The sequence below is a fragment of the Canis lupus genome, chromosome 6 (genome assembly GCF_003254725.2).
Source record: "Canis lupus dingo isolate Sandy chromosome 6, ASM325472v2, whole genome shotgun sequence".
Taxonomy (NCBI): domain Eukaryota; kingdom Metazoa; phylum Chordata; class Mammalia; order Carnivora; family Canidae; genus Canis; species Canis lupus.
In genome coordinates this window covers 34,180,285-34,203,282 of record NC_064248.1, presented here as the reverse complement: position 1 = coordinate 34,203,282, position 22,998 = coordinate 34,180,285, and the positions used below count along the sequence as shown (strand labels likewise).

The 22,998-nt window shown below is 45.6% G+C and overlaps 1 protein-coding gene across 20 annotated transcripts in view; it reads left to right on the top strand.

Moving 5' to 3' along the window:
• The window catches only part of RBFOX1 (RNA binding fox-1 homolog 1), a 2,033,116-nt gene that overhangs the window by 1,956,256 nt on the left and 53,862 nt on the right, over positions 1–22,998 (top strand). For all 20 annotated transcript variants that reach the window (XM_049111427.1, XM_025416573.3, XM_025416572.3 and 17 more), the window contains one exon: positions 19,478–19,610. In XM_049111427.1, coding sequence (XP_048967384.1) covers positions 19,478–19,610 — 133 coding nt within the window. The remainder of the gene's footprint in view (positions 1–19,477; positions 19,611–22,998) is intronic.

The following is a 22,998-nucleotide window of genomic DNA, read 5'->3' as shown; positions in this document are numbered from 1 at the left end:
ACAGCAGAGGAATGGGGGCCACTGATGCAGAGTGATAACCCAGGATCGCACGGCCGCCATGTGGTAGATTTGTTCTTTGAACCTGGGAAATTATTCAACTTCTGACTGCTTTTTGGGTTCCTTTGGACCCTGACTATCATCATCATCCCCTTGTCTCTGTCCCCTACTTTCTCTATAAACGTTATTTTCCAAAGGAGCGTTGGCGATCCAAAACGTAACCACAGTTGAGTTCCAGAGAGTTTCGTTTTATTCAGTAAAACAACATTGTCCTATAGAACTGTGTAAGATGAAATATTCCATATCTGCACTGTCCAGTACATGGACTCGTGGGACAGAGGCACTGACCTTTTTTATTCAATTTAATTTCGACTACCGTTACTCTTAATTACCCACCTGGGGCACATGGTTACCATATTGGAAAACCTGGCTCTCAATGATCATATGAAAAATAGGCATTTCTAGAAGTGAACAAAACAATTTAATTCCCCCCAAAAAAGGGCTGGTTTGAATGGGTATAGCCATTCTAAGGTGGCTTTGGGGGAAGTGTGTATCATCATATCAAACATGGAAATCTATCACGAATTCTTCATATTAAAATAGGGGAAGCATACAGTAGAGATAGGGGTTGGCAAACTATAGCCCAGGAGCCAAATCCAGCCCCAGCCTGTTTTTGTAAAGCTTGCGAGCTAAGATCCCTCGTAGAGTTCTCGAAGGATTGTAGAGACAAACCAACAAACAAAAGACAAACAACATGTGACAGAGATGGAGGTGGCCTGCGAAGCCTAACATATTGTCATTCTCGCTCTTTACAGGAAAAGTGTGTTGCTCTCAGATATAAAAGGTCCATTGTATTACTGCAAATACAGAACGACAATATCACTTCAGTGGTTATACTTTTCCCCCTAAATTTAAAAGTAAAAATTTATAATAATTATTGAGGCCATGTAATGTGTGTCCAACACCCTTCCCTTCTAAATTGCATAATCAATCATAGTATCTACACATTTTTCATCCTATTATTTTCACTTACTATCATGTCATGTGTGCTTTATGAAAGTATGTTAATGGCCTCATAATATTCTGTCGTTTCGCACTATTATATTTTAAGCTACACCCCCCCATTGTTGATAGGGATTCTTCAGAAATATTAAAGAAATGTCCCTATACATAGTAGTGTTGAAGAAACCAATGAATAAGTAGTTAATGGCCCTACCCCATAACAAAACAAAATAAAAAGCTAGTTTCTTACAGTGAGAATCTTCACTTGCCGATCCCTTCAGCAGCAGTATCCAGACAGACGAGCTCCATGAGTGTTTTGTATGGACAGCCAGCTCTGAGGCTTCTCCTTCCCCACCTGGGTCAGCAGAGGGACCGTAGATTACTTCCATCTTGAGGCCACAGTGCGTGCTGGGTGTAAAGATTATCCATTCCTCCCTGAGCCACATTGCTGAGCCTTTCTGCTTTTGTTCTCCAAGTGAGTGATACCTTTTGGGGCTCGACTATTTGCTGTCAGCTGGCTTCTTTGAAACATCACTTAGGTTTTCTCTTCCAGATGAAGGTGTATATTCCATTGGAAAGTCACACCTTATGTTCCAGAAACAATCCCACCAGCAGGTAGAGGGTCATTTTTGCACGTGCGCACTCTCTCACACACACGCGCACACACATACATCAGGGGCATGCACACGGCCACCGAGGTTCATCTCCTGTACGGGTCTGACATGCACGTGGCTGAAAGACACATCTCTTGTCCCTGAGGTGGTGTGGCCTCTTTTTTGCTAAGGACCCATCCTCCCCCAAAGCTGAGGGTCCCTTACTTCTCAGCAGTCTTGTGGGATGCACCTGCTTTTTAACTTGAAAATGCATATATTTCTCATGGTTATCTAACAGTCGTGTGCCTGAAGAAAGGTGTGCATAAATTACACTTTTGTAAATTGGATCTTGTGTGTTTACTGACTTCTATGATTACTTCTGAGTTTGTGGGTTTTTTGTTTTTTTTTTTCCCACGGATCTTTCACTGGCCTTGGATGTTTTAGACTTAAATTGCCCCTCTGCCTAACCAAATAGCTAATCATCTGTAAATAACACCCTTAAATGCGGTACGGGAGATGGTTTTTAAGGGAACCCTGCTGCATTTCTCTGTAATGAAAATAATTCCTACTTGAGGTTATCTGTTTTTTGAGATGCACTTTTACATAATGGGTTTTCCACCACTTGAGTGAATCATCCTGATAATATGACCCAGGACATGAAAGCATTAAGGGAAAGATTTCCACTCACAGCTCCATGTCATACAGCCTAATCCTATTCTCCGGTTTCTCCCCAGCTGACCCCAGGCTCCTCCCTCATCCCGACCTTATCCTGCTGTGAAACCCCAATGCAGCCTGTGTCACGGGACATCATGCATCCTCTCGTGTGTCCCGATGAACCACTGGCTTGCAGAGTGTAAAGTGGGCCTACTTTTTAGCAGAAGAACCAAGTTGAAGCAGAACTAGGCCAGATCACCTTGTACCAAATGGAAAAACATTTAGTATTAGTATTTTTGCCTTAAATACATTAACATTTCATCAACTAAATTAATTAATTACATTAGCTACTTTGTAAATTTTGAAATAATGTTAATTAATTTAATAGTATTGTTTGGCTTTGAATGGCCCACAGCTGACCCCTTGACAGAGGGGTTTTGTGAAAGCTGGGGCAGGGCTGGTGGGCTTGCTCACGGCCTTCCCCATCCCGGGGCGGGTGGTCTGGAGGCCCCTGAAAGGCCCCTGCTCTATTATCCACACATACAGTGCGTGCTTACTATCAAAAAATGACTCCAGGCAGAAATAGGGACTGAAGAAACATGTCACCTTTCTTCCAAATGAAAACATTACCTCTATTTTTTATTAGTTGAACTATCAAGAGGTAAATCCACAGTCCCATGAATGGCAAAGTCACTTTCTAATTTGGATTAGCAAAGCCAGCCCTCACTGATCCCTATTTCCACATGAAGTAGATGTTTCCCAAAGCAGGTCAATGTTATCCGCTTAATTCTATTTTCTTTATGATTTTATGAGTAGATTTTAAATTACAAATAAACAGGTGCTCCCTATAATTAGAGAAGCATGCAAATAAACATGCACACACCAACGTGTAGAATGATGTGGTAATAACATTCCCCACTTTATCCAAAAACGTACACCTTTAAAGTAGCCCATATTGACTGCCTAGTATGTATCTTTCCACATTTTCTCCATAATAATGCAAAGAAGGACATACACACATGAAATGGGGGGTGTTAGTAGTTGGATTTTATACAGAGGGGAGTGTTACACATGCGTGTTATGTGCGCATTCCACATATTAATCATGTTTTGTTTCACTTAATAGCAGATTTGGGTTCCCTCCCATCCAGCCCTCTGGGTATTTCCATGCTGCCCCATGGTGTGGATGATCCTTCAGCTGTTCTCTGTCCACACTCCTTCAAGTGCCTTCTTTTCCCAAAGCCGGCAGCAAATATCTTACATGTACCCCTGACATGCCAGTGCCTTAAATCCCACATCTAGTTTCCCAAACATGGGATTGGTGGTTCCATCCTGGCATCCTTGCCAGCACCTGTGTATTCTATTTTAAATTTGAAAATCAAATGGGTGACACATAGCCTCTCCATCTGCCCTCCCCTGCATCTGCCTTCCTTCTAGTGAGGCGCATCAGATTCACTACTTTCTTTTTTTTTTTTTTTTTAATTTTTTATTGGTGTTCAATTTACTAACATACAGATTCACTACTTTCATTGTCATGTGGACATTTCCTCTTGTGGATTTCCAGAATACATCTGCCCATTTCTCTTCGGGTTTTTCTGACTTTATTTTTAATTCACATTGAGAGAGAGAGAGAGAGAGAGAGAGAGAGAGATTGCAAACATATTTCCTGTTTGGGATCTTTGATCTTGCTTACATTCCAGTGTATATTTTTAAATCCACAGGTAAATATATCCATCTTGTTGTCTCTTGTTACCAGCTTTAGATACCACTTTAGGTCACAAAATCCCTGCCAGGAGCAGGTATTGCTTAGCATTGTATTAGTTTTCTAGGTCTGCCATAAAAAATATCATCAACTTAGACAACAGAAATTTATTTTCTCTCCATCTGGAGGCTGGAAGTCTGAGGTCAAGGTCCTAGCATGGCCAGTTTTCATGAGGGCTCTCTTCCTGGCTTATAGATGTCACCTTCCCACCATGTCCTTACAGGGTAGAGAGAGCAAATCATTGGGTGTCTGTTCTTTTAAGGACACTAATCACTTCATGAGGGCCCCACTTCATGAGGGCCCCATTTCATGACTTAGCTCAACCTAATTACCTCCCAGAGGTTTCATCCCTAAATATCATCACATTGGGAGTTAGGGTGTCAACATGTAATTTTGAGGGGCAGGATGGACACTCACTATTCAGTCCATAGCAAGTACCTTGACACAGAGGTACCAGTTTTATTTGTCAACAGGCAGAAAGACACTTTCCAGCAGAAATGTCAGGATGGTCCCATGTGCTTATCAATACTCACAAGTGTATTTTCACATGGTGTTTCACACCCGGAAGCCAGAGATGAACTTTAGATCCATATGAGATCAAGTCCTAACGTAAGAGGAAGAGGACTGCTAATTCCCCCCGAAATTTTCACTCCTGACCACGGGAAGGGAGGGGGGTGGGATTCTGCTATCACAGGCTCCGGATGCTAAATGTTATCAAAATGCAAAATCACTTCCTCATTTATTCACTTTTATGAAACTCAAGGGCAAGCAGTGGTGGCATGGTTTTAATTGATGTATTGATTGCAGATTTTATGGAAGTAATTGTGTGGAATTCATAAAACAATGATTTAAGTGGCAGAAACACACATAAATCAGGCCTGCAGTGTTCTACTTTTAGGTAATTGATAGAACTTCCATTGGTTTCTGTAATTAAAGTAACAGCCTAAATTAATTTATGGCTTCCTCTTCCTTCTGCCCAACACAGAAAAATGTCAGTAGACTGAGTTCAGCTGATAGAAAGTACATGAACAGGTCTCTGTGTCACCGACACACTGGTGTAGAGACCCGTGTCTTCTTCCTTCCTCTCCAAACACCTCTTCTAATACTTTCTGGAGGAATCGCTTAAAAGAAGGATAATAAGAGCCGGGATGAGGGTGAGGCAGGAGAGAGGAGAGGGACTCACCTCGGATGAAATCCAAAGAGGTGCAAAAAAAAAAACAAAAAAAACAAAAAAAAACAAACCTCAGTAGTCAAGATAAATAATATTCTAATGTGATATTTTTAAAAATCTGAAGTAATGGAAAAAATCAACATGAAATATCAAAATTTCCATTAAGACAGGATGAGTATTACTAATTTTTTGTTTCTACCTTAGGGTCCAATATACTCAGCATAGCAGTTCTATGCTTAAAGTTTGAGAGTCTTTTCATAATAATAATTTTAATTAAAAAAAATACAATATGATTTATCCTAATTACTGGGGGGCTTTGGGGGCCACCTCCCCCTTAAATTTTGCACCCAAGGGGAGTACCTAACTGGCCTGACCCTCGTCCAGTCCTGAATGAAGGGCTGAAATCAAGAAAAATAAATAAGAGTAACAATACTAATACAAACTCATAGTTATTGAGCTCTAACTATCTGTGAGGCTGTCCTCTAAGCCTTTCACATGAACTTTCTCCTTTAATCCTCCCAAGGAAACAACGAAATATGGTTATGCCCCTTGTTCCTTGAGAAAATTCAGGATTAGAAGGATGAAGAAATTTGTCCGAGGTGACCCAGCCAAATCAACTTGGAACCCAGCCTAACTCAATCCCGATCTCAGTGGTCACCAGTCTCCACGTTTATACGCCGGCGGGTGGAAGCGGCCACATGCTCTGCTCCTGGAAATGTCCAGGCAGGGAGTGGTCAAGCGCGGCTTCTGGGCAGCCGTCCAGCTTCTGTATCCAGGCCAGCGTTGCGCTTTCTCCATCCCATCCCTGGATTGCCGGAGAGGCCGTTCTTGTCTGATTTGTGTGGCCAGGGGTTGGAAGAATTAGTCTTTAGAAGGCCAGTTAGAAAGTATTTCCAGCCTTACAGGCCATCTGGCCCTGCTTGGCAACTACTCAACTCTGTCCATAGCTTGTAAGTGGCCACGGACAGTAGGGAAATGAACAGGTGTGACTGTGCTTCCCATCACACTTTGTCGACAAAAAGAGTCTTCAGGCCACATGTGGCCCTAGGGCCCGAGTTTACTGACCCCTTTTGTTAGGCTAACGTTCTTATTTGAAAGGGCCAGACTCTGGACAGCTGGCTACCTGGGGGAGGAGATAGAAAGGAACCTTCTTTTCTTTCTTTCTAAGATTGTATTTATTTACTCATGAGAAAGACACAGAGAGAGGCAGAGACATAAGCAGGCTCCCTGCGGGGAGCCCCATGCGGGACTGGATCCCAGGGCCCCAGGATCACCACCCGAGCCGAAGGCAGACAATCAACCACTGAGCCACCCAGGCGTCCTAGGAACTTTCATAGGCCTTTTGCACTTTGTGCGATTTTTATCACCTTTCAAAACCAATAACGGGAGGTAGGCACTCTTGGAACTCACCAAAGTAAGAGATGTACATGAGTTCAGTCTAAATCGGATGGACTGGCTTAGTTTTGCTTTCAGAACAAACAACAAACAAATGTAGAGTTGGAAGCATCGTGTTGGGGCTGTTGGCTTTCTCCAAGACCTGCCCCAGTTTTCCGGGGATACATGGTGAGACCCCATATGTACTCTGGATGCCTCGTCCTGTGTCTGGGCTTCTTCTGGCTCCTCCCACATCTCCTCATACTGCTGGTCTAAAAGGTGCTCCAAGGTGGAGCCTTCTAATCAGGCATCAGTGCCTTGTTCCTTCTATGTCTGTGACTCAGTATGGTGACAACATACCTGTGTTCTCCGTGTCATCATCTTTGAAGTAATTCCTTCTATTATGTATTCATCTTACCAGTTCTTTCATGGCAGAGGGGGAGCAGGGGGAGGATTCAAATGCATTACTTCATTTAAATCATGTTTGTCAAGCTGTTTCTATATGCCGGGTACACTTCCAATGCACTATAAATGCTTCTTGAGCAAGGGGTCCTTCTTAAAAAAAAAAAAATTATTTAAATTCAGTTTAATTAAGCAAGGTGTCCTTAAGCTAGCCTCTGTAGTGTTGCATTCTTGTGAGCAAGACGTAACAGACAGACACATAATTCTAATGTCTCAGAATTGCAAACGAATTACAGCGATATTTAGGAGCCATAGCCAACAGGAGGCTTACCCACTGTTAACACGGCATTTTTAATGCCCCTAGGTCAGTCAGCTAAATATTGCCATCCTTGCCATCCTCTCACACTCTAGATTTTCCTCATTTTCCCTCATTTTATTCTCATTTTTTTTAAGATTTTATTTATGTATTTATGAGAGACGCAGAGAGAGAGAGGAGAGAGGCAGAGACACAGGCAAAGGGAGAAGCAGGCTTCGTGTGGGGAGCCTGATGCAGGACTCCATCCCAGGACCTTGGATCATGCCCTGAGCCGAAGGCAGGCGCTAAACCACTGAGCCACCCAGGCGTCCCCCTCTTTTCCTCATTGAACCCGTGTACGGGGAGATCTTGAGACACCTAGTATATCATTCTCTTCCTGTCACCTCGGTCAGAGTACACACCCATTTTTATGCCCAGGGATTGTCCAGAGCTGGACACAGCTGTGCAGCTACCACCACCACTCCCCCGACCCCTGTGTCATTCTTTCTCCATTACTGAAGCACTGTCTCTCTGCCTGGCTCCCCCGGCCCCACTTTCCCATGGCTTGACACAGCACTCTGATTTCTGGACAGGTGGTTTTTAAGAGGTTTTTACTTACACCTACATTAATTTACCTATCTCACCTGGACACCGGCTCAGTTGCATTTTTCAATCCATGCCCCACCATCGCCTCAACTGGTTTAGCGCCTCCATCCACAGCTGTGTTGGCCAACTCATAATCATAGACCACTTTATTGTGACTGTTTTGACCTCCTTAAAAAAAAAAATCAGGGGGAAAGAAGCCACTAGTTGAGCAGCTTCAGTTGTTTACAGGGAAGAATCTGCAAAGAAGCAGCCACATTTCAGGCAACTGCTGTCTAGTTCTCCTGGCGCTTTGGTTATTAATCTCAATGCAGAATGGTGGCTTTCGTCTTTTGCAGATGGGGGTCTCACTTCTGCAAAAGGCTGCCAATTGCAAAAACTACCATCCCGTGGTGTGCCCCCAAACATCTTATTTGTCTTGATACTTCTTTCACAGAAATACATATGACGGATAAGGAGTCACTGGAGGATGGTTTGCTTTGTGTCAGACAGATATTAAAACAATAAACTACGTTGCCCTGGGATTCCAGTGCACACACAGCCAGAGAACAAGGCCGAGATGAGATGTTTCTGAAAGGCAGCGAGGCAGTTGTTCTGGGGAAATTCCCTGGAAACCCCAAGTCCTAGGGATAGCATTGATAGAAAGTACTTTTTAATGCTCACGTTTTTGTAAGAAGACCAACAAGCTGCCTGGTGCATGCCTACCTTCCACTGGCCCCTGGCAAAGGTGAGCAAGAAACCCTCCAATGGGTTGAGGAGCTTAATTTGTTTGAACACTAATCTGTACTTCATTTACTTTCTCAAGTCAATAATGAGATTTAAAATGGCGGGGGGGGAGCCCCCACCCATTGTGAGTTCAGACTGAACATGAAGTTTTCAGGGGCCAAAAATAAGATCCTGTTTGGTTCCAGGGATATAAAAGGGAGCAGCTTGATGCATTGGGGCAGGCATGTGCGTTCCTGGGGGGATCTGGTTTTGTGAACTGGGCCAAGTCCTTTAAGTCTGCTCGGCTGGAAACGAACAGCTTAGAAGAGGGAGGATAGAGCATCCAGTGACGTGTAGTCCAAGCTCTGGAATGGGGGTTCTTGGTGCTTCCTGCATAGAAATTTGTCCAACCACAGAAGTGGCCCCCTCCTCCCCTTGCCTTATTTCTTTTCAAAAGCAAATCACCCCGTGTGGGGCAAAGAATCACAAAAAGAAGCTGAGCTTGACCTCCCAAGGAAGGGAGAAGATCCTGGCATAGTTCATTCAAGCACGATAATTTAAACGCTTGCTTTGCTTCAAAAACACCACTTTCTTAAATCGTGTTTTCATTTATGTAAAAGTAGTGTCATGCCAAAAGCTATTTTATTGCTACTGGAGAATTTGGGAGGGGGGGTGTTAACAAAATGCAGTTTTTAGGACCAAATAACACACCACATGTTTTCAATCTGTCTCCTTGGGTTTTGTTTGCATGCAGTGTAGACTCTTGATGCCTAATTGCTTTTCATGTAAAAACAAACATACCAGAACCACTTCTGTGGGCACACCTGCCGAAGGATGTATATCATGCCCACCCGTAGTCATTGCTACTGGAGTCTAAGAAGCATTTCCCAAAGGTTCATTTTTGCTGGCAAACCCCAGTTCCCTGTATTTGGTTTTACAAAATTCTTCTTGGGCAACAGTGTATTTAGTGACAAGACCTGGATTCAGGCAGAGATAGGTCTACACTATCACTAGCAGCTTGACCTTGGCCAAGTCTAATTGCAATGAGCATACTCGTGAATACCTACCCACTTGTGAGCATCCTTGTGTGAAGAGCCATTCAGATTGCTTGAGGCACCATAGCTCCTCAGACAGATGGCTACACGTTCCCTTTCTCTCATAAGCTATCTTCTCCGGGACATTTTAAAAGTTCACTGAAGAAGCTGGTCTGGACGTTTTATATCACTCTATTGAGGGGACAACCTATTTCCAAATGGTTCTCCTTTAATCTGCTATAGATGAGAGTTTAGGGAAGGTTCCAGCGCAGATATCAGGCAGGTGATCCATAGGTCCAGATGACACCTGTCCTCAGGGTTGGCATGGGGCATGATTCAGAGGAGTGGGAGTTAGCATTCCAAATGTGGAAGCTGACTCTCAAAATCAGATGGCCCCAACACCGACCAGCTATACCCACAGCAGAGGCTGGAAGTGAAGTGAAGGAGGCATTTGCATCATGTACCCATCATCCTGTGAGCCACCGTCAGCCCCCTCTGAGGGCTTCACGTGCAGGAGCCACGGAGGCCTCAGATAACCATGGGAAATCCATCCCAGCATATGAAGCTAATTTATCTCACTCGCCTTGTTTCCTACCTGGAGGGGCAACTCACCGGGCTTCCAGTTTCAGCCAACCTGTTAGCCAGATCGCGAATGATTTCACAATTGAAATTTCGCTGGGTACGTGCACTCGATAACGTAATTAACTTATAGAAGTTATTCGCCTTCCCCCCACCCCCCATGGCTACCTGATAAAAACCAAATCGACACCGGCACAGGTTTTGTCAAATGGATCGATTATGGCAAATCGCTTCATCCAAATTAAAAGAGGTCTCAGCATCTCGAGGCCCTGTCTCCAGTGTCCCTTCAAATGACAGCACCTTTGCAAGTGCCTCCCGTGAGCCCGCTAAATTAAACCCTCCAAGACTGAGATTCAGTCTCGTTGTGCTGAGTGCAATGTTACGGAAGCCTTGCCCGGGGTGGGTATTGTCAATAATAGTAGACGGATCGCAGATGTGTCCTCCGCACAGTAAGTGCATCTCTGCGCATTTGACTGCCATGGCCCTCACCATGCGTGTCTCTTGGATTAATCAGACCATTTGTAGCCTGGGAGAAAAGAGACAACAGCCAGCTTCGGGAGGTAAGCGGGAATAATGTGGCAATTAGTTAAAAACCAAGGCTGCTGTCCTCATTCAAAGACCTAACGATGAAAGAATATTTGCGTGAGCATGGTCTCTGGGTTTTGTTGCTTCTTTTTGCATTTGTTTTTTAAGTTAGGAAACCTTTCTGCTTTGGGAACAGCAGACTCACTGCTCAGAGTAAATCGTCCCTGTGTGTTCATTGCATTTGGTTTTCTCTATTTTTTTTATTCCTGGGTGACTCATCCATTTCCTTTCCAAGGAAGAGACCGTTTCTAACCGAGTTATGAGTGAAGTGATGTTTGATAACAATATAAATTAATTGATTATATACAGAGAAAAGGGTAACATCCCAAATATTAGGAATGTTTTCTATGCAGATCTCTCAAATCCTGGAGAAAATTTCTCGTTGAAGTCACTTATAAGGAGCTCATTATTTTGATAGTAATTAGGTTTGTGTATAGAACACCATGCTTGTGTACCCCAGGTCCCCACTGCTGGGGGAGTCCACTTCCCCAGTATTTTTGGATTGTGTGCAGCTTCCCCTGGCTCCCATCCAGATGTGGAGATAAGCCCCAGTGGAGAAGGAAAACAGCTTGCTTTGGACTCTTATCGGGAACATAAATCAGTAGTGATCTCTGTGGCCTGCATCCAATTAGTAAAAAAGGAGCAAAGCCCTTCCAGGTGTCTTGAAATCTCAGAACATAAATATAGAACAGAAGAAATTGCACCTGCCCTCCCGCCTGCTTCTACCCCCTGCCCCCAAACAAGTTGCCTATTGAGGTCTCAGGGAGGCTTGTCAACAGATTCCCCTGCAAATTAAGAATTTAATTTGGGACTTCTTGATTGTGGTACGGATACAAGGAGAGGATGGAGCAGCTTGCATGGCTACAGGAGGCCCTAGGAGGGCGGTGAGAGCTGAGAGCCTCTAAGGCACATGGAGAGATTGGACCTAGGAGTTTTCGCCCGGAGCCGGCATGGGATGCCTTGGTCCCTGTTGAGCTGGGTGCTGGCTGGGTGCAGAGCGTTGGGTGAGTTTCTGGGCTGCTGTGCATCTTTCTGCCCCTCCTCCCCACAAAGTGAAGGTAACAGTAATACCTGGTTCGTATAGTTTCGTGAGGATTTATAGTTAACCTTTGGGTCTGGCGGTCACCAAGTGTCAGTAAGTAGTAGCTGATTTGTCACACAGTCGGATCTCCTCTCTCTGATAACAGAGAATGGGAGGTTGGTCTTTTGGCAGCTCTTCTCCAGTGAAGCTGGGTGTCTCATCACCCAGGTCCTCACTAAACCAGACCGTCCCCTGGTCTAAGCGCCGTTCATCGGCAGCGTGGTGGCAACTCTTACAGGTTCAAGGACTGCCCCCCCATTTTCCCTCTGTAGCCGGACGACTGTGACATTCTGACGTCATCTGACGTATTAAACATTTCAGGGGCACCAGGTGGCTCAGTGGTTGAGCATCTGTCTCCCTTTGGCTCAGGTCGTGATCCCTTTGGGGTCCTGGGATCGAGTCTCACATTGGGCTCCCCGGAGGGAGCCTGCTTCTCCCTCTGCCAGTGTCTCTGCCTCTTTCTCTGTGTGTCTCATGAATAAATAAGTAAAATCCTCGAGGTCAATAAATCCAGCTCGGGCAGTCCAGCCAGTACGGTGTCACCGTCTTTTTTTGTTTGTTTGTTTTTCCCCTTCAAATGATGTGCTTCTCCCTCCAAGTTCTTGCCGAGTCCTTCGCCACATCCCAATCAGACCTAGAACGGCCAAGAAACTTCTGGCTAATTTGGATTTGACTGAAACTTTTGTACCACGACGCTGTGTAGAGAGATTCAATTATGGTGCGCAATGTTTTGTGAGTAACTACCACCCATAAAAAGTTAATTAATCAGGGCTGTGTCAATTTCCTCGTGCCATGTCAATTTGCTGCCAGGTAATTAATCACTAATCACCCACCAAGCAGCAGGCTGGGGGGACAATCCACGAGCCATTTATTGTCTTCTCCCAAATAAATAGCACACGCAGCCAGGAAGAAACACATCTTGCCTTTCATAATATTTTTATCGACACTTTTGCAAGTTGTAATAGACTGCAGCAACAAGCAGCTGCAGTTCAATGGGATATGAATATTAAGGAAACAAATGAGCGGAGATTTATAGGACATTGCGTTTCTGTTATGTCAGTTTTGAGATTAAACCCAGCAAATGAACGGTGAAAAATTACTCTTCCATGTGGGGAATGGTGATTAGACTTGTACATTAATTAGAAATTTTTGTTTTCCTATTCAATGCATCTCAAATGAGGATGTCCTATATGGAACTGTTTGTCCAAAATGTAGATTTATTCACTCCTAAACAGCAGTATTTAATACCAACATGCATTTTGAAATGAAACGAGAGTCAGTCTCAAATGTGTGTTTCAGGGGTAGATATAGGAGAATACGAGAATCAGAGATTCCAACCAATTAAGTGGCTATTTTGGTCTTTTTGTAAATGACTGCATGGGTGGGTGGAACATCCCGTTTCTCGCCCGAAACCTTGAAATGGCTGAATTTTTTAACAAAATTGAAAGCCTTTCCGTTTTTGTTTTGACCTAGAACTAAATGTGCTCCATCGTATGACATTTCCCGTTTAATGTCATTTAGAGATAGTGACCTAGTTGTGTATAAATTCTGCTATAAACCAATCTGACGTACGTAGGAGATTCATTTTGAAAAACTAAGCGAACGTTTTTGTCATTTGGAAAAAAATAATACCCCCCCCTCTTTTTTTACACTATTCATTGTGATGTTTATCACACAATGCTCTGCCTCTGAAATTGAGCTGTAGCTGGCTGTGTATGCCATCTCGGTACGTTACCTATTATGCCCCTTCTTAATTTACGGTCCCGCACATGGAGCAGGAGTTCCCCCAAGGGGAACCCTGCAGAACCGTGAACCTGCTGCTGAAAGCACGTCTGCACCCCCAGAATTGTGTGAGGGACTATTTCCGACCATAAATTACCCACAGGACGATTCAACCCCAAATTAGCATGGGCATCTCAGTGTCTTCCACCAGCCAAAAGATGGGCAAAGGTGGCATCGTGGCACAAAGAGAGAAGAGGGGGACAAAGAGAAGCCCTCTCCTCCATTCTGATGGAACACCTTTTCCGGGGCATCTGGCAACCTCATGCAAATTCAAACCAGCGCACAAATGCAAAGAATAATTGCCCATTACTGCGGCTGTATATTTTTATGGCTTTGATGCAGAATCTGCCCCCCTGTTGGCTTTTGCATCTGCTACTCTTCCATCTTTCCCAAAGCTCTAAAACTTTAATATGCACTTTATAACCCTCAAGTATTTTCCACTGGTTTTGTGTTTCTTCTTTTGGGATTTCCGGGCTGGTGAGATGATCTCATTTGTGTTTATTTCGAAGGTAAGCACCATATTCATAAAAGAGACAGAGGGGGAGAACACACGTTTGTCACTGTAAATACACTGAGTGCAGAGCTCAGAGAAGGTGGGAGGTGGGGGCTGTGCCTTTGATGGGAGACAGGCAGTAAGCAGTTGACACTTTGGTAAATGGCCCATTTGGCTGGTTGATACACCCACACATCTTCCGTTTAAAAATGTTGATTTGCCTTGATACTTGAGCACATCACAGCATGCCTCTTGTTACATCCCTAAAGTTTCCATTTCATTGAGTTCCATGGTATACAACTCCTCATGCCCAAGAACCGAGTGGGTTATTCTACTAACACTCCCCCCAAAATATGCTATGGGTATAAATCTAGCTGAAGGCCAGGAGTGGGTAGGCAGGGAATGTTGATGTGTCAACAAGATGCGCAATTGGTACTTGCTCCAAAAGCTCTTGCCCTGTTTTCTTTGAGAGAAACTCATTTTTAGCTTATGAGCTAAATCCAATTTTCGTTGCAGTGATACCAGATTTTTCACTTTGATTCATGCTGGATAAGGTTTAAGAGGGAACCTTTCCAGTATAATGAACCTATGTTGTTGTTGTTGGTCTTTTTTTTCCCCCTTCTTCCCTTGTCTCCTTCATGCCAACGACTAAGGATTTATACTGTATCCTCAAAGCAACCTGAATACTTTGCATTGTTCCCCAATGATGGTCTCTTTACATATTTATTAACTGGGAGTTCAGCTAAAAAAAAAAATCAAACTCCAGCACTAGGGGTTTAGAAATGCCTATAATTTGGTGTCTCTTCTTTCTAACACTGTTCTTTCATTAACAAAGAGGCTTTTACAAACATGGGACATGGTGACAGGTTTATGACTTTTATTAACATTGATTTACTCCGTTCCAGAAAGAGCGAGGATGTTGTGAGTTTCCATTTGGCATTTTTTTGCATTAGATTTATTAAACATTTATTGCCCACTTACTGGATCCAAACTCCTGAACTAGGGCATTGATAGACAATGTGATAACATTGACTCAACAACAGAAAGGTGTCATATCCCAACCTAAGCCCCTAATTGAGATGTCTTCTTTCTATGTGGTTCAAGGATAAAGCCATTCCAGTCTTGTTTAATCTGTATCTGAATCATCTGTCTAGGTAATTGCTTCAAATATGCATTTAACCGTGTCCCGGCACCAACAGGCCAATGCGCATGGTAGGCAAATCAGTTCCTTCCATCCTAAGAATCTAAAGGAAGTTTAACCAACAGTTGTTAGGTGTTAGTTTGGTTTGGTTTTAGCCGTGGAATTGGCCATTTGTCTTAATGGTGAGCGAAGAGAGCCACTCAGAATCCTAAACCTCCTCTGGCGAAAATGAGGAGAAACCTAGAAAGCTCAGCTATGGATTGGAGGAGTTAGGGATTCTAAAGAGTGTTCTATCCCATTGTTCCTTGTTGCACACACGTATTGCACTCAGAGACTGAGATTTGCTGGATTGCCAGAGAGCATGGTCTGGGTCTGTGTGACAGAAGGAACCTGACCCCACAGGCCCTTCCAGACGTATCAGTGCCTAGGGCGGGTGGTGGGTGGGGTGGAGTTTGAGTCCTGCTTTTCCCCAGGACAAGAACCCGGCTGCCATATCCTGACAGTGCAGCCACTGTGAATGGAACGTGAATTTCCATGAACTCAGGGTTTTGCAGTCATTCCAAGTACAATACTTTTGCCCAAGTCCTCTCCCTTCTTATCAAAATCACACATATCCCGAGTGTGGTTGCCATTCTGGGGCCAGCGCAGCACCTGTAGGTACGACTGTAGAACTGACTTTCATAGGGATCATGACTGAGATCCAACTGTGCTGTTAGCCTACTGCGTATATGCAAATCCCGAGCAGAGTGTTTTGTAGAGAGGGCAATGTTCTGGGAAATGGAAGGTGAGGAGGCAGTAGGGCTGCTGTCCTGGAAGGAGGGAGACTAACCTTGGTTAGTCTAAAGGGTATCCAGGCACCTGCTATGTGCTGAGCGCTCTTCTGAATCAATAGGCAGAGGGGTCTCTGCCCTCAGCAAGTTGACCTTCTAGCAATAGCCAGAGTCCTTCTCTTTGGTTTCTGTCTTCCAAGGTCCCTGATTGCTAGCACCCCCGGGGAGCTTTGTGGCAGCTCTCTTCCAAAAGAGATTAAAACAAAGTAGGGAGGGAGGATGGAAGGAAGGAAAAGAGGACCAGAATAAGAAAGAAGAAAATGTTCATTAATCATGATGACTACCTGGAGGCTTCATAAGGGGACTCCTTGGCAGCCCGAGACTGGTAGCAAAAAAGAAATAGCTGAGCAAACCACCCATCCGGGGGACACCCATGCTTCCTGCACGAAGCCTCTGGTCCAGAGCAGGAACTGAAGAACCTCCTTATTTTGCCTGAGGGCACTTGGCCTCCCAGAAAAGCGAGGTTGACGTGTTGTCCTTCTTGTGTTCCCTTAACAAAATAAGAACCCCTCTCGGAGGAACCCCAAAGGCCTTGCTCTGAGACCTGTAGCTGCCTTCTCCTGCCTCTGGAGGGACCTCTTCACTCCCCACCGCCCCTGCAGCCAAGGGGCACGACCGCAGTCCCAGCTCTACACTTCCAGCAGCTTGTGTTGTCTCCACTCTGCTGCCGAGCTTCTGTTTCATGTTGTATCTCAACATCTAAATCCTCCAAGAATTATTGTAAAACCTGCTTGTCGCTGAGAGGGATCTGGTCTCACTCACTCTGCTCTGGAGCCGGCGATAATGAATGGGTCAGCATAATTACCGTGTCTCCTCACACAGGCAGCCAGCTGTTCTGCCAGATTGTGAATTTTTCATTTTCTTTATTTCAAAATCCAGGGCGTTCCTATGAAAACTCAATATTTGAACTGTGGCGAGATAGAGTTGGGAGTCAAAGCTACGCTCCCTCATTTCCTCGCCAGTCCTGAAGCAAACATCGCCTATCTCGTTACTTCTGGGCCTTTATGGTGTTAGGACTTAGGGGCTTTCCCCATGAAGGTTGACACCTCCCTGCAATGTCAAGCACATGTGTTGAAACACAAGCCCAGGGGCAGTGGGGGTGCGTAGGGGCCGGCAAGCTGAGGGTTAAGTACAGCTGTGTGATTGGACTTTAACAACAATATTAAAAAAAAAAAAAAAAAAAAGGTTTAAAAATAACCTGTATGGTCTTTTCAGACATCAATGGGAAGATAAAAATCATTCTGACTCGGTTCTACAATCCCAGCATTTTACCCTCCTCCGTCGTGAGAGAAAGATGTGGAAACCATGAGGACACAGGGATCATTCCTGATGATAGCCAGTCGGTCTACACTTTGGGTCCAGGGGTTCCATTGCAGTCTATGTGGGTCTAGGAGGTATATGGAATTGGGGATGGCTTTGGTGGGAGACCCCCACCCCCCTTGCCTCCCCATCCCTTGCCACCCCCCTTGCCTCCCCATCCCTTGCCACCCCCCAAGCAGCTAGGATTTGGTGTGTCCGAGGGCCCCATGGCTAATGGACAGATGGAATGGAGATCCTGCTCCTGAATGTGGTGGTAGGAAGGAGAGAGGCCTCCCCACACACACACATCCTTAGCAATTTGGATGTAAGCTGGAGGCAACTTCATCACAACCTGAAACACAACATCCTACGAGGGGTGAGGTGCTCCCCCAAATGGAGCTCCTGGAGAGCGGAGATTACCTCCCCTTGGGGTAGGATGTTCTGAGCCTCTGTGCTCATGTCACGCCTGAAGAAACTGTCCCTCCCAGCCCTGCCTGTCCTTTCAAACACTGCGTGAGCTCCCAGGGGAGTGGGGGTGCTGTGCAGGGGAGGAAACCCTTGCCACCCTGCTTCCTTTTTCCCATGTCTCCCTCCCTCTGGAAAGCTCCTGTTGGGTCAGGGTCAAGGAAGGGTGGTTGGCCAGAGTCTGTCCATCACTTGGCCTGCCCACAGCCTCCAACTCCACTCTCTTGTGTACGTATTGAAGCCCCCCTTACATTCATCTGGGTGTCCAATATTTAGAACCTACTGTTAATGAAATCAGGGAGCTTCTGCTGACTTGGGGAGGCAGAAGCAAAGACGGATGGGCTGGGGGACGCCTGGAGGCACCTGCCAGATGATAGGGAGAAGGTAACACATGGACTGAGCCTCTTCCCAAAACTGATACCTGCAAGAGGCTGGCTGTTCTGGGCCTTTAAAACAGATCTCCTGCCACAGCGGATCCCCCAGTGTGATTTCCCAGAAAAGCGTGTCCTCCCGGGGATGTGGTTTGGGCGCCCGGCCTGCGGTTTGGTGGGATGGCAGGCCCGGAGCTGGCATGGCGAGAGTCAGGCAAGTAAAAAGGGCAGAAGTGGTTTCCCGAAGGCTTCCTGGGCCCCAGGGTGTCAGGACCTGCAGACCCCCAGAAGGAGGTCCATCCCAGGCAGAGGCAAGAGAATGAATTATCAGGGGTCTCTGGCATCAGGCTTCCTTTCCCTCTCGACTCCTCAGCGAGCCATCCTACTCCGAGAATTCTACTCCAAGGAGGAAAACTCAGCCCCACACCCTCTTCCTAGGAGTTGAGTTCCCAGACTGTCTGTAATCACGGTTCTCGTCTGCATCTTAAAAGCTGTTAAATGGTTTGGGGGCTGACGGGACACCATCGGTAACCATTTGTTTCTTTCCACACTTGCCATGCATGCATGTGCCTGTGGAAACACTGTGTTGCCATTAAAAAATAAGTACAAGCCATATATGTACTTAAAGGAGAATGTGGGAAATAAATAAAAACAGGATGGGGAAAGCAATCAACAGACAACACCCAGTTCAGCCCCAGAGAGAACTAGGAACACCCCAAAACGTGTGCATGTGTATACACAGGCATATACGTGCACGTATGACCGTGCATGCGTACAGTCCCACACAAGCCTGCACGCATACACACCATGTATGTATGGTCCATACACACCATGGCCATGCATGGTCCCGTACACGTGCACACGCGTGTGGGCATCCTACATGTACATCATGTGCCCAGACGCCTAGAAATATCCATTGTGCACAACATGCAGATGTGTGGATAGAGGTAGATGCGGACGACACCCCGCCTGTACTTCTCGCCATCTACCCTCGTAGAGTTTTGGCTTCGTGCAGTGCTCACAGCTTGTCCTGTGACTAAGGGTTCTTTGTGCGTGTCTGTCATTTGCCATATGTCTGGGGCACAGGGACCGCCGCCTTGATGTGCGCCTCTATCTGTCGGGGCCCCCGGCCTCCTGCCTGTCTCCGGCCCGGGGCAGGTGTCCACCGCGGCCTGCAGGGGAAGGGTCCTGGGGGGCGGGCCGCCCCCAGCGACAGGTGTGCTCCTGAAAGCCTTTGTGTCTCTCTCCCCCCACCCGCAGTGCCCGGCTTCCCGTATCCAGCTGCCACCGCCGCGGCCGCCTACCGAGGGGCCCACCTGCGAGGCCGCGGCCGCACCGTGTACAACACCTTCCGGGCCGCGGCGCCCCCACCCCCGATCCCGGCCTACGGCGGGTAAGTGGGGTGGCCTTCCCGTCCCCGGGCTGGGCCTCCCGCACCGGCCCCCCTCCTGTTTGCGAGCGCATGCTGGTCTTGACTGCCCCACCAGAACCGCCCCAGCATGCAGCCCGGCGCGCCTGCAGTGGAGCACCTTGCAAAGAGTATTGAAAAATGAGTGTAATTTGTCCTGTCATGGTTGGTGCCTTTAAGCATTCTACATGTCACATGTTGTTATGTAAATTCTCTCTGAGACTGAATGCTGGAGAACAGAGAAATGGCTACAGCCAAAGATGTATTTCTGATGATTGCAAACATCTGGTTATTAAGGAGGTTGGATCACATTTGCCCCTTGAATCCGTCTGTGGAGGGACATTGAGTCCCCAAACATCAAGTTCACTGTGGCGGGGTGGGGGTGTCTGGTTCCCCTCCCCAAAGACACCTTGCCCGGCAAGGCTTATGAACCCTTGCCTGAGAAGAGAAAATTAGGCACGGAAGCAAATGCAAACATTGGCAAGTCCAGAGAAATTAGAAGTAAGGCTCATTTCAGTTGGGTTTTCCAAAATGGGCATTTGCCTTCCTTTGCCCCCTGCAAGGAAACGCAGGTTGATGTGTCTCCTGTTGGTGGTTTGGTATCTGTGTGCGTGGACTCTGGAATTGCCAAGTGAGGATCAAGGGATGGCGAGGAATGCTGAGGAACGGTGGTCCTGGTGTGGTGGGCTGCAACTCCAAATGCTGTCCTTTCTTTCTTCCTGTTAAGGGGTCCTCCTGGAACATTCCAGCAGCCCTGGAGTCAGGGAGAAAGAGATGTCTCCTGTGGTACTCAGGGGATGTTTGGACTGTCTGGAGATGTTTTGGGTTGTTGCAGCAAGAGCAGGAAGGTGCAATGGCATCTAGTGGGTGAAGGCCAGGGACACTGCTCAACATCCCCAGTGCACAGGATGCCCCCCCAATGAAAAGAGTTATCAGACCCCAAATGTCAATAGTGCTACTCAGAAAAACTCTGCTAATGTCCAGGACAGTTTGGCACAAGGCTTTCCTGGCCAATGACTGGCTTTTCTGGTCTGTAGAAAGAACATGGCTGTATTCCAGGCTGTATGAAAAGGGTTAATGCATTTTTTAATAGCTCTGTTGCTTATAAATCTTTTAGAAAACTTGAATTAGCCTAGATCATCTCTCTATTATACTGATGACAAAGGGAACCACTCTTTTTTCATTATTTATTCATATCTCACCCATTGCAGAGGAGAGCATTTGAAGTGTTTCAAACACAAATGCAATGAGACAAAGTTAAGAATATAAATAAATGAAACTAGATGGAATCATCAGGAAGAGAAAACAAAGACAGAGAGATCGGTCCGCGCCCATGGTTTCTTGTGTTGTCATTAGATGCAGGTCACTTCTGAGTTTCATAGCGGACAAAACAACAGTAAAAATTTCTTTCTCATGGAAAGATGGTGGATGATAACAGACCAAGGATGAAATTGCCCCGAATTCTCCCCACCCTCCAAAAACATGCATCTGCACCCCCTAAGCCTTATGTATCTGGCCACGTGATATAAGGAAGCATCCACTGTGTTAATCGTTATTTCCAACCTCACGGTGTTGAGCCCGTCTCATCATGGACCCAGAAATGCAGAAGTAAAGACGTGTTATTCCCAAGGTCACACAGTCAGTTGTTATGAAGGAAAGAAACCCACCAAGTTACCCTGTAGGCTCACGTAATTACTAAAGCAAGATTCATAAGCCATAAATACAAAATTGCATGTTTATACCACATTAGCTTGTCGGAAAATTATTATCTTATCTTAGTAGACAGTAATTGTAGCTTTTTGGTATATGTACCCTCAGTATCTCACTAGTATACTGAACGGGAAATAAATAAAGTAAAATTATATGGCTTATCCTCCCATGAACGATTTATAAAAATCTCAAAATAACACACCTGCCATAAAATTGAAATTCGCTCACTTACAATGAGCTCACTCTTTGCCGGGAATAACCACGCATAACTAATTAACGCCACATTCACCAGGAAGAGACACGGGCATCTCCAAATGGTGAAGCAACGTGTTGGCGACTGCTTCAGATGTTAATTAATTTAAGTATTCCAGCAATATTCCTAATCATTTCAGTTATAATGGTACACCGTGCCTCTTTGCTAGTAATATTCTCAGTGGAATCCTGAAACCCCCCTTAGTAGTAAGATGAAATTCTCAACACAGGAAGAGGGTGGTGATGGAGCAGAAGGGCTAGGGTGCACCCTAGGGGTACATGTGTCCATGTCTATAAGTTCTATAAGAGCCAAGTGCTGGTTGAAAACAGGAAATTCAGCTAGGCTGTGTTGCTGTGTTACAAACTCCCTGGAGTACACTAGCACCAAATGAGAAAAGTGTGAACCCAGCATCTTAAATGAAGGTTTCCCTTTGCTTCTACTTGTTGGTTTAGGCTGCAGGAGAGTGCAGGGAGGCAGCTCATGTTGGAAAGAATAGCAGAGGACAGGACAGGGCAGATATGGGCTGGAGTGGTGAGAGCCCTGGGCTTGAGTGGAAGCAAACAGCAAAGGTATTGGAAACCTACTTCTGTTCCCAAGAAGCGACATTATCAGGATTCAGGTGGTCCAGGTGATAGTGGTGGATATCCTGTAGCTGTTCCTCTCCAAAGCTGTTCCTTTGGTGGCAGAGATTTCTAGATTCAACTCATGTCTTTACTCCAGTACAGTTTAGCCTAGCATCCCAATTCCATGCACTGTGTCCTGCACCTTCAGAGGAGATTCTTCCCATTAGGGGTAGGGTGCACCATGTAGGCTAATAATTTCAATAACTATGATTAGCGATAAGGGTGTCCTGTGAGCACCAAGGGAGGCCCTTTAGCTCAGCTTGGGTTTTTAGGGGCGGCTTCCAGAAAAAGGAGAAATGTAGGATGCACTTAAGTCCGGGCACTTCCTAAAGTTCCACATTGAAATCCCATTCCACCATTCTCCCTCACACCCAGTGATCTCCATCTTTACTAAGGTATCACCTAGCAAGCTGCATTTATTATGGTTTTCCATTTGTCACCAGTTGAAGATACAGCTCACTGGCAACCTAAATCTCTGATCTTCATGGAAGTATGCAATATATACTCTGTTACTGAAATTCCAACCAAAAATGTATCATTTACCCTATTTCCATGTATGGTTTCCATATTGTTTTCCCACAGAACCTCCATGGCTACTTCCATGGAGACTCGGGTGACCCTTGGAGGTACCCAAGATCAAGATAGTCATGCAGGAGGATTCACCAACCATGCCTTCCCTATTCTTCTAGTTCCCTTTATTGATTTGGTTTTCTCCTCCACTTTCTGGTATTTTCTGAAGTTCTTCCCAGCAAGTGAAGAACACAGGTTCTAGAGAGGCCCTATTCTC